A 12,500-nucleotide genomic window follows, 5' to 3' on the forward strand; every position below is an offset into this window, starting at 1 on the left:
ATCCCCCAAAATTTTCATTTTATTAGGAACGCTGTTAACAAATGAATTAAATAAATTCAAATTTTGTAAAGATGAATAAACAGGCTTATATAAAAAAGACGATATAAGGATTCCGAAAGAAGCTATACTAACTGAAAAAATTGCATTTGTGATAAATTCATACCAATCCACCGAATTCTTTTTATTTTGATGTAAAAGATTTATGGATGAACTTAACAATTTGGATAATATATCCAAATCTATTCCTTCCTGATTGAAGAAAGGAATTCCTATGACTCCAACGAACAACGTAAATAAAACTAATACAAGCATCGGAAATAACATAGTATTGTCTGACTCATGGGGATATGAGAAAGTGCTTTTAGTGCCAAAACGAGTAATACTAATAAAAGGCTGCACCGTGCTTCTTACATTTTCATTACTATTTTCATTACTATTAATTCGATATGTGTTTAAAAAATAAGTTTTTTCATTGTTTTTCGTCGTTAATAAATATAATAAACGCAAATTTTTTTTAATAATTTCGGGTCCTTCTTTATCTTTACCCCATAGAGACATTGAATAGAACGAACTACTTTTTTTGCCACTGTAAGTTTGAAAATAAACGTTTAAATGTCCTTCAAAAGCAAGTAAATAGATCCGAAACATATAAAATGCAGTTAATCCTGCTGTGGACCAAGCTATTATTGCAAAAATAGGTGAATACAACCAACTATCATTAAGAATTTCATCTTTGGACCAAAAACAAGCAAGGGGTGGAATACCAGAAAGAGAAAGTGTACCCAATAAAAAAGCAGTTTTTGTAATTGGTACATGTTTTCTTAAACCGCCCATAAGAACCATATTCTGACTTTTATCTGGAGAATATCCAACAATAGCTTCCATCGCATGAATAATTGATCCAGATCCTAAGAACAACAATGCCTTCGAATAAGCATGAGTAATCAAATGAAATAAAGCAGCTCGATAAGACCCCATACCTAGAGCTAACATCATATAACCCAATTGAGACATTGTAGAATAAGCTAAGCTTTTCTTAATATCTTTTTGAGCAAGAGCTAAAGTGGCTCCTAAAAATAATGTTATTATACCTATCAAAGCTATTAGATTTAGAATGTAAGGTATAACTATGAAAAGAGGAAGAAGCCGAGCTACAAGAAAAATTCCTGCTGCTACCATAGTAGCGGCATGTATAAGAGCCGAAATGGGGGTAGGCCCTTCCATGGCATCAGGTAACCATACATGAAGGGGAAATTGGGCGGATTTAGCAACAGCGCCGGCAAATAATAGGGAGGCGCATAAAGTAACAAATAAAAAATTAACTTCATTATTATAAACCAAGTTATTGAATATTTCAAACAAATCCCGAAATTCGAAACTACCTGTTATCCAATAAAAACCCAAAATTCCTAATAATAAACCAAAATCCCCAACACGATTAGTTACAAACGCTTTTTGACAAGCATTCGCGGCACTGGGTCGTGTGAACCAAAAACCTATTAATAGATAAGAACACACTCCAACTAATTCCCAAAAAATATAAATTTGTATCAAATTAGAACTAGTAACTAATCCCAACATTGAAGTATTGGAAAAACTCATATAAGCAAAAAATCTCAAATATCCCTGATCATGAGACATATAATTGTCACTATAAATAAGAACCATAATTCCAACAGTAGTGATTAATATCGACATAATAGAAGTAAGTGGATCAACCAAGCAGCCAAATTCTAAAGAAAAATCATTATTGATGGTCCAAGACCATACATATTGATAGACAGAATTATTATTTATTTGCTGAATAGAAAAAAGGGCTGAAAAAACCATAACTATACTTAATAATAAAACACTAGGAAAAGCCCACATACGGCGAAGATTTTTTGTTGCCGTTGGAAAAAGTAGAAGTCCTGTTCCAATTAAGATAGGAACTGGAAGTGGAATGAAAGGTATAATCCATGAATATTGATATGTATATTCCATAAAAAAAAAAAAAAAAAATTATCTTAATTAATTGTTTCTGAGTCACCGGTTCTTATTTCTTTTCTTTTGAAAGGGGTCGGTTAATAAAAAAAAAATTAAGATATATAAAATAAAACTTAAATAGAATTTTCTAGCCTTAATTATTCTGAATCTTTCCAAACTACTTCAAATATTTAAAATCAAGAGGTTATAATTGGTCAAATGATATAAATAAGTCACTAGTGAAAAATAAATACGTATTTAATTTTATTAATACTGAATTGTTAATATTAAATTCAAATTTTTAAATAAAATTTTATGAAGATAAAAAATGAAAATTAGAATTTTCATTTTAATTATTACGTATTACAATAATTTTTTTATATCTATAGAACAAGGATAAATAATTATACCAAAAACAGTATTTGATATGAATCATAAAGCCCATAACTAAAACTATTTATTGTAATTCGGTTATTTAGAATCATTAACCAATTTGTTTTGTAACTAATTGTTTGTCTTCCATTACAATAAAAGCTATTTGTAGGAAATGCTATGATATCCAACACTTTAATTTTACGGAAAAAAAAGGGGGCAAATAAAATGCCTTTAAATTATGTATTTTGTATCCTTTAACAGATTAACTACTAGTCTCATTTGATAATTAAAATTTTGTGGACTCTTTCTTCGAGCTTGACCAATTAAATTAATATTAAATTAATTAATATAATAAAAAAAATTATTAAAGTTTTTTTTTATTAAGCGGGAGAAGGATTGGGTTATTAAACTTTTCGATTTTTTTATTACATGTATAAATGTAACATGACGAAAATAGAAAGAAAACGAAACGGACAATCTTTTTTTTTTTTTTTATCAACTTCAATCTATTTGGCATAGTGTACCTTATCGTTCTTATTAATATTTTATGTGATTTTTACCCCCCCCCCTTTTTTTTTTTGGAGTCTAATTTAGAGAAAAAATAGATAGAGAATAGTAAAGAACAATTAATTTTGAACAATAGATGTCTTTCACATCCAACCGAAAAACCTATTATAACTTTTTAATGGCAGTTCCAAAAAAGCGCACCTCTATTTCAAAAAAACGTATTCGTAAAAATATTTGGAAAAGGAAGGGATATAGGGCAGCATTGAAAGCTTTTTCGTTAGCGAAATCTCTTTCTACCGGGAGTTCTAAAAGTTTTTTTTGTGTAACAAATAAATAATCTGAATCGTTCTAATAACTAATAAAGTGATATAATTTTGTTTATAGTTTATTTATAAGTTATAAAAATGATAAATAATATTTATCAATTATAATTAATATTAACATCATAATAGTAAAAGAATAAATATTAATATATAAGATAAATTAAAATATAAACAATATACATTAAAAATAAAATAAATAAAAAAGAATTTGAATTAGTCTCATAATGTTTTAATTTAAACGAATATAAAATTGAATTTGTTTTACTTAAATTTGAAGCCAAATTTTTCTTTCGTTTCTGATATAGATAAGAATTCTGTTGTCTACTGAATTCTAAAAATGAATGGTACTTTTTTGTTTGAAAAAAGGGTAAACGCAAGCGCAAGGTTTCGCCTTTCATTTTAGTATGTTTTATCATTTTCCGGATGGGGATTATCACTTTCCCCATCGCCCTTACTCAATAATAAAAAGAATTTTTTTTTAGTTATATTTTTGATTTTATATTATAAAGAAGAGGTCGTTGAAACTAATTGATTAAGTTTAAAATGTTTTTTTATAATCTTTTAAACCATTATTTTGGGTTTTAGAAATTATTATCACTATATAAATTCCTTAAACCCAATTAAATTAATAAAAGCCCCGTTTACATTTTTAGGTAGTTATATGACGAATGCGCCAATTTTGAGTGATCTATTTTAGATCCTATGTTTCGATTGGAAGATCGATCAAGATATAATATATATATATTAATTAAAAAATTTAGAAAATATTTTGAAGTACGGTACAATTTCTATACGAAATTTTTTTATATGATTGATACGACCATCCCAAATACCTAACTTAATGGGTTTGCTAAATCTTAACGCAAATTCTCTACACAACAAAAAATCCTAACGCAACCTAACTATGCAAATATTTACATAAATCTTTTGAGTGTATCGCTGAAATTGTGTTATATAAAAATTCGATTTTTTTATTAATCGATAAAATGAATTTTTTATTTTAGATTAATAAAATAAATGATAAAAGAAATTAATCATTAAAAAATGCAAACGAGGCAGAACATTTTTTTTACTTATATCCAGGGATTGAAGTAAAAATTATCTAGTTACAACTGTTCCATTTTAGTTTTAGGAGAGCATAAAGTAATAGCCTACGAAAAAATACATTGTTAGTTCAGTTAAATTTAAATAAAATTGACATCCTAAAATACTAAATAACTAAATAAAAAGATAATAATAAGAAAAATAAATATTATTAACGTTAACGAAAACGTTTTAATCCCTAATTTTTAAACAAGTTTTTATTCATCAATTTGAATGGTTTCCTAAAAAAAAATATTGGATTGAATTAACTCCTTCAAGCTCGACGATTGAATAAAAATAGGTTATTATGATTTCGAATAAGCCGCTATGGTGAAATCGGTAGACACGCTGCTCTTAGGAAGCAGTGCTAGAGCATCTCGGTTCGAGTCCGAGTGGCGGCATGGCATCTTCTAAAAGAGTAAGTCCTATAATGAATTCAATTCCCGATTTCAATTCCTATAATTGAGGGACGCCCTTATAAATTTAATAATTTTTATGATATTTTCAACTTTAGAGCATATATTAACTCATATATCCTTTTCGATCGTTTCAATTGTAATTACAATTCATTTGATAATTTTATTAGTCGATGAAATCGTAGGACTAGATGATTCGTCAGAAAAGGGGATGATAGCTACTTTTTTCTGCATAACAGGATTATTAGTTACTCGTTGGATGTATTTGAGGCATTTACCATTAAGTGATTTATATGAATCATTAATTTTTCTTTCGTGGAGTTTTTCCATTATTCATATTATTCCGTATTTTAAAAAACATAAAAACCATTTAAGCGCAATAACCGCGCCAAGTGCTATTTTTACTCAAGGTTTTGCTACTTCGGGTCTTTTAACTGAAATGCATCAATCCGCGATATTAGTACCCGCTCTCCAATCCCATTGGTTAATGATGCACGTAAGTATGATGGTATTGAGCTATGCAGCTCTTTTGTGTGGATCTTTATTATCACTAGCTCTTCTAGTCATTACATTTCGAAAATTCATAAGGATTTTTAGTAAAAGCAATAATTTAGAAAATGAGTCAGTTTACTTTAGTGAGATTCAATACGTGAACGAAAGAAACAATGTCTTACGAAACACTTCTTTTATTTCGTCTCAAAATTATTACAGGTATCAATTGATTCAACAATTGGATCGTTGGAGTTATCGTATTATTAGTCTAGGGTTTATCCTTTTAACCGTAGGTATTCTTTCAGGAGCAGTATGGGCTAATGAAGCATGGGGATCATATTGGAATTGGGATCCAAAGGAGACTTGGGCATTTATTACTTGGACCATATTCGCTATTTATTTACATATTAGAACAAATAAAAATTTTGAAAGTGTAAATTCTGCAATTGTGGCCTCAATGGGCTTTCTTATAATTTGGATATGCTATTTTGGGGTTAATCTATTAGGAATAGGGTTGCATAGTTATGGTTCATTTACATTAACATCTAATTGAATAAAAGACTTGACGAATAGAAACATAGGACGGCATACAGGTATATATACGAAAACTTCATGTAAACAATCAAGAACCATTTGAATCATTTCCATTACTTGATTCAAATGGTTCTCACAAATTCAAAAGATATCTAGTTATAATAGAATTCCAATTTATTTATTTTACTTAAAAGAATATAAAAGACTCATTTTTTTATTGTACAATCAACCATTTTTAAAATCATGGGATTTCAGTTTCATTTTTTGGTTTACTCACAAAAACTATCGAAAAAAATAATTGGATATAATAGCTTCGACCTTGTCAACTGATAATGATAAAACGAAATCGGGATAAACACCAATACCTATTACAGGTAAAAGGATAGAGATCGAAACAAATAATTCTCGCGGTCCAGAATCAAAAAAATAAGAGTTTGGGGCATTAAAAAGCTTGTATCCATAGAACATCTGGCGTAACATAGATAATGAATAAATAGGAGTTAATATCATTCCAATTGCCATTACAAAAGTTATTAATATTTTTGTCATTAAAAGATATTTTTGACTAGTAAGTATTCCAAAAAAAACTAACAATTCGGCAACAAAACCGCTCATGCCCGGTAATGCAAGAGAAGCCATTGATAAGATACTGAAAGTCGTGAATATTTTTGGAATTGCGATAGCCATTCCGCCCATTTCGTCGAGATAAACAAGACGTATTCTATCATAACTCGTTCCGGCCAAGAAAAAAAGCGCAGCGCCAATAAATCCGTGAGAGATTATTTGTAAAATGGCTCCGTTGAGTCCTGTATCGCTTATAGAACCAATTCCTATAATTATGAAACCCATATGAGATACAGAAGAGTAGGCTATTCTTTTTTTTAAATTACGCTGACCGGGAGATGTTGAAGCTGCATAGATTATTTGAATTGTGCCTACTATAATCAACCAGGGAGAGAATATAGAATGGGCGTGGGGTAATAATTCCATATTGATCCGAACCAATCCATACGCTCCCATTTTTAATAAGATTCCGGCTAAAAGCATACAAGTACTGTAATGTGCCTCTCCATGGGTGTCTGGTAACCATGTATGTAAGGGTATGATCGGTGATTTGACAGCAAAAGCAATAAGAAATCCAATATAGAATATTATTTCCAGTGCTACAGGATACGATTGATTAGCTGATGTTTCAAAATTTAATGTTGGTTCATTGGAACCATATAAACCAATACCCAAAACTCCCATTAATAAAAAAACGGAACTTCCTGCAGTGTACAAAATAAATTTTGTAGCCGAATACAAACGTTTCTTTCCCCCCCACATGGATAGAAGTAGATAAACTGGAATTAATTCTAACTCCCACATGATGAAAAAAAGTAAAAGGTCTCGAGAAGAAAATGGTCCTATTTGACCGCTATACATTGCTAACATCAGAAAATGGAATAGTCGGGAATCTCGAGTAATCGGCCGAGCCGCTAAAGTAGCTAAAGTTGTGATAAATCCTGTCAGTAAAATGGGTCCTATAGAAATTCCATCTATTCCCAATCTCCAGTAAAAATCAAAAAAATCGATCCATTTATAATCCTCTGTCAGTTGCATTAATGGATCATCCAATTGGAAACGATAACCGAATGCATAGGTTGTTAGAAGGAGTTCCATTGTGCATATACCTATAGTATACCACCGAATTATCTTATTTCCTCTATGAGGGAGAAAGAAAATTAAGGAACCCGCGAATATTGGCAAAACTACAACTAGCGTTAACCAAGGAAAATTATTCATGGTAAAAACAAGATAAACTTGGACCAGAAAAACCCGTGCTCAAAATAAATAGTTTTTGAGCGCGGGTTTTTGTCGGTAAAGGTAAAAAAATCAAATGTATTCAAGTGGGGTTTTCTGGAACGTATTAATAAGCCAGACCCATACTTCGAGTTGTTTCATGCCATAAATAAACTCGAACACTCAAGAAATCTGTCGGACAGGCGGATTCACATCTCTTACAACCGACACAGTCCTCTGTTCTTGGAGCAGAAGCAATTTGCTTAGCTTTACACCCGTCCCAAGGTATCATTTCTAATACATCCGTTGGGCAGGCGCGCACGCATTGAGTACACCCTATACACGTATCATAAATCTTTACTGAATGTGACATTTGGATCTATAAATTTTTGAATGTCAGAAAGTTTCGATCTAGTAAACTTGTAAATGAATCATATATTTAGACACCAGATGAATCAATAATTTATCATAATTTTTCTAATCAATCTACTTCTGGATTGACTCATGCGATAGAGCCAAGATACTTTAATTTCTTACATTTTTGAAAACATGTATTATTACGTAATGTATGGTCATGGTAATTCTAATTTATGAATATTAGAATTTATATGATTAATACTACTTATTCAACAAATTCGATTGATTGATACGAGTTGATTTTCTGTTACGATAAATTGATGAAACAATAGCCGGGCCAATAGCTGCTTCAGCGGCTGCAATAGCTATAACAAAAATTGAGAAAATATTTCCTTTTAATTGGCGACTATCAAAAAAATCAGAAAATGTTACGAAATTCATATTAACCGCATTCAGTATAAGTTCAAGACACATAAGGGCTCTAACCATATTCCGGCTCGTGATCAATCCATAGATACCGATAGAAAATAAGTAGGCACTCAAAACAAGTACATGTTCGAGCATCATTGACCAACTCCTTATCAATTTCGATTCATTTCAATATGAACTGAACAACAATTCAACAGATTCAATTGACTAGAATAAAAAAAAGTACGGAACAAAGGCAGATTTTCTATTGTTAATAGAATAGATTGAATAATTTCTATTTTAGACATAAACAATCTTTAATTAAAGGGAAATAAATGTAATGTAATAAAACCGAACAGAGTTTAATGTGCATTGCTAATTCTATAAATTTTTTACTGTCGCGCCACGGCAATTGCACCTATCAAAGCGGCTAAAAGAATTATCGAAACGAATTCAAATGGAAGAAAAAAATCTGTTGATAAATGAATTCCAATTTGTTGACTATTACTTATCAAATCTTGCTCTATAATCTGGTTTGATCTTGTAGTCCAAATAATTCCGTACCATGACGTATCCGTAATAATAATCATGAGTAAAACAAAAATACTTGTACAAACTGGCAAAGTAACCACATCCCCAATGGTCCAAAGATTCAAATCTTTGTAATATTCTGAACCATTCATGAACATCACAGCAAATACGATTAAAACATTTATAGCTCCCACGTAAATAAGGAGTTGTGCAGCAGCTACAAAATAAGAGTTTAATAGAATATAGAATAAGGATATACAAACAAGAACCAGTCCCAATGAAAAGGCAGAATAAATGGGGTTGGTAAATAATACCACCCCCATACCTCCTAGTATAAGAACCGATCCCAGAAAGACTAAAAGAAAATCATGTATTGGTCCGGGCAAATCCATTATATGTAAAATAAGAGATAAATAGAAATGTTTTTCATGACCTTATTGAGACCCGACCAGAAAATTTTTTTTTTATGATTTTTGAGCAATTCCTAATTTAATCCTAAGTAAATAAATACTAAGGGATATGAATAAATGTGAGTACTATTATTGGACTAATTTCATTCTTTATCTGAAAGAGTCGTTCTAATTCTAAACTATATATTTTAAAACAATTATGGATATATTAATTAATGGATTTTCAATCCAAATTAAGACGCGTTTCTTACCAACCAATCAATAGTTGGTATTTGTAGTTATTGACCAAACAACACGAAAGAAACCTAAATTCCTTCTATATTAGTTATTAGTAAAGTAATTATAAATTATTCGTTAATAAGAGATTTACTTATTTATTTGAGGCGAATTCAAAATTGTTCGAATTGTATAATCGTCAATTACTGACATTGGTAAACGACCCAAAGCAATTTGATTATAATTCAATTCGTGACGATCATAAGTAGAAAGTTCATATTCTTCAGTCATTGATAAACAATTCGTTGGACAATACTCAACGCAATTACCACAAAATATACAGACTCCGAAATCAATACTGTAATTAAGCAGCCGTTTCTTGCGAATATCATTTTCCAATTTCCAATCAACAACGGGTAGATCTATAGGACATACACGAACGCATACTTCACAAGCAATACATTTATCAAATTCAAAATGGATTCGACCGCGGAAACGATCCGCGGTGATTAATTTTTCATAAGGATATTGAATAGTTACGGGTAAACGATTTGCGTGGGATAAAGTAATCATGAAACTTTGACCAATGTACCTTGCAGCTCGTACTGTTTGTTGACCATAATTCATGAACCCAGTTACCATAGAGAACATATCGTTAATATATATATGAATAGTTTTATGTTTGTTTATTTCTCTTGTTTGAGACACATTGTGAATATAGAATGTTACTTTACAGTGAAAAGAGTTGGAAAGAAGTTGTTAATAATAGATTACCGAGAGAAATAGGTAAAAGAAATTTCCATCCAAGATTCAATAGTTGGTCCATTCTTAGCCTCGGTAAAGTCCATCTTGTTGTGATAGGAATGAACAAGAACAAATAAGTTTTAGCTAATGTAATAAAGATACCAATTATCGCTCCAAAAACGCCACATGTTTTATTTATTTCAAAAAGCTCAGAAACATATATGTCCGGAATAGATATATTCCAACCTCCCAAGTAAAGAACTGTTACAAATAATGAAGAAACCAATAGGTTTAGATAGGAAGCAACATAAAATAACCCAAATTTTATACCCGAGTATTCGGTTTGATAACCTGCTACTAACTCTTCTTCTGCTTCTGGTAAATCAAAAGGTAATCTCTCACATTCTGCTAGGGAAGAAATAATAAAAATGATAAACCCTATAGGCTGACGCCACAAATTCCATCCCCAAAAACCATATTTTGATTGCGCCTCAACAATATCAATTGTACTTAAACTGTTAGATAATTATAGTCGGTGATACCATCACTGTTACCATCGCTATTACAGAACCGTACATGAGATTTTCACCTCATACGGCTCCTTGAAGGCCAGAAATAAATATAGGGACCGCGTCAGTATTCTTTTTTGAATCTTGATATGTTTGTAGGATGGATAACTATCGGCCGGTCCCAAATTAGACCAATTGAATTCTGTCTGTTAGAATTATTTTAATTCAAAATAAAATCAAAAAAGTACTTCTGAATTGATCTCATCCTTTCTTTAATTTAATTAATTTCAATAATTATTTCAATTCTTCTTTGTTCAGTAATAACTTAACTGTTCAATAAAATACTTCTTGTAAAAATATCAATAACCCGTTGGTTTCACGTACGAAAAAAAAATTCTATATTAATTAATGAATTATGACACAAATTCTATATCTATTAATATGTATATGGGAAAGAATAAAAGTAACAAATAATAAATAAAGTATATCTTTTTTTTTTTTTTTTTTTTTCGTTCCTATTCTTCTTTCTATTTCTGAGAAAAAGAGGGCTTTCAAAATAAAGTAAAGGATTATTTCGTTTCGAATAGTTATTTATTAAATCGGTGGATAGGAGTATACTCTGGATCGGAATCGTGTCATGGGGAGTACTGCCTGATCATTTCTACCAACTTAAAGCCCCAATTAGTATTCTTTGTTTGTATATTATGTAAAAATGTCCTTTTGGAGAATTTACATAGTCTCCATTACTAATCCTTTCCATATGTTCGTGTTTCTAACCATCCACTCGTTTTTGCTCAATCCCCCGTTATGCTAATACATAAAAATGATAGTGAAAACTCAATACGGTTGATCTTTTGAACCCGCTTCAAGTCAGGATGACTAATCAACCAATCTTGGGGGAAACGGTCTCTTCTGTTTATGTTTATTTCCGCTTAACTCTCTAACTCTTATACATAGAAAATGAGAATCAATCTTTTTACTGCGAATTTATATATAAGCTGTTTTCTTTCACTCATATAACTATTTGATTTAGTTCATCAACCCGAATAATGAATAAAAAAAAAATTAAGATATCTACTCAATCCATTCCAACCCTTTCCTTGAAAGGAAGGAATAGAGAAAAGTTTATGTCTATGTATCAACGAATCGCACGTAGAGATATTGATAACACACATAAAGTTAATGGTATTTCATAACTAATCGATTGAGCAGCAGCTCGTAGACCGCCTAAAAAGGAATATTTATTATTTGACCCGTATCCCGACATAAGAAGTCCAATTGGAGCAATACTGGAAATAGCAATCCATAAAAAAACACCGATATTGAGATCCGCTAAAACAAGGTGATATCCAAAAGGAACTACTGAATAGCTTACTAAAATTGATATGACTGCTATGGATGGCCCGATACTGAATAAACGAGTATCCCCCCTAGATGGAAAAAGATTTTCTTTGAAAAGTAGTTTTGTCCCATCTGCTAGAGCTTGAAGAACTCCCAAAGGGCCGGCGTATTCAGGTCCAATACGTTGTTGTATCCCTGCCGATATTTCTCTTTCTAACCATACAATTACCAGTACGCCTATTGTGATTCCCACTACAAGAGTCAAAATAGGAACAAGAACCCATAGAATTCCATAAACCTCTTTAAAAAATTCTAATCTAGAAAAAGAATCGATATCTTGTACTTCCGGTGTATCAATTATCATTTCAACGATCAACTTCTCCCATAATGATATCTATACTACCTAGTATCGTCATAATATCAGCCAATTTCATTCTTTTAACTAACCGCGGAAGAATTTGCAAATTGATAAAACCCGGCGGGCGGATTTTCCATCTCCAAGGAAAA

At 30.9% G+C, this 12,500-nt stretch overlaps 4 protein-coding genes across 4 annotated transcripts in view; all 4 read right to left on the reverse strand.

Annotated features, from left to right (window-relative positions):
* LOC126606212 (NAD(P)H-quinone oxidoreductase subunit 5, chloroplastic-like) overlaps nucleotides 1-2,285 on the reverse strand; it is a 2,558-nt gene extending 273 nt beyond the window's left edge. The window contains exon 1 of the mRNA XM_050273566.1: nucleotides 1-2,285. This exon is cut by the window's left edge and continues 273 nt beyond it. Within this exon, the coding sequence (XP_050129523.1) occupies nucleotides 1-1,983 (1,983 nt within the window). The 5' untranslated portion in view covers nucleotides 1,984-2,285.
* Nucleotides 2,286-5,868: 3,583 nt separating this feature from the next.
* LOC126606213 (NAD(P)H-quinone oxidoreductase chain 4, chloroplastic) lies at nucleotides 5,869-7,488 on the reverse strand. The gene has a single exon (XM_050273567.1). It carries the CDS (start codon nucleotides 7,478-7,480, stop codon nucleotides 5,978-5,980), a length of 1,503 nt encoding a protein of 500 aa, XP_050129524.1. The 5' UTR covers nucleotides 7,481-7,488; the 3' UTR covers nucleotides 5,869-5,977.
* A 1,928-nt stretch (nucleotides 7,489-9,416) lies between these two features.
* On the reverse strand, nucleotides 9,417-10,158 carry LOC126606219 (NAD(P)H-quinone oxidoreductase subunit I, chloroplastic; the record flags this gene model as incomplete). Its single annotated transcript, XM_050273572.1, has 1 exon — nucleotides 9,417-10,158. A coding segment is annotated over one exon (609 nt), but the record flags the coding sequence as incomplete, so codon positions are not given.
* Nucleotides 10,159-12,114: 1,956 nt separating this feature from the next.
* LOC126609120 (NAD(P)H-quinone oxidoreductase subunit H, chloroplastic-like) overlaps nucleotides 12,115-12,500 on the reverse strand; it is a 2,635-nt gene continuing 2,249 nt past the window's right edge. Inside the window, exon 2 of the mRNA XM_050277122.1 lies at nucleotides 12,115-12,500. This exon is cut by the window's right edge and continues 641 nt beyond it. Coding sequence (XP_050133079.1) covers nucleotides 12,359-12,500 — 142 coding nt within the window. The 3' untranslated portion in view covers nucleotides 12,115-12,358.

Source organism: Malus sylvestris, chromosome 16, assembly GCF_916048215.2.
Source record: "Malus sylvestris chromosome 16, drMalSylv7.2, whole genome shotgun sequence".
Classification (NCBI taxonomy): Eukaryota; Viridiplantae; Streptophyta; class Magnoliopsida; order Rosales; family Rosaceae; genus Malus; species Malus sylvestris.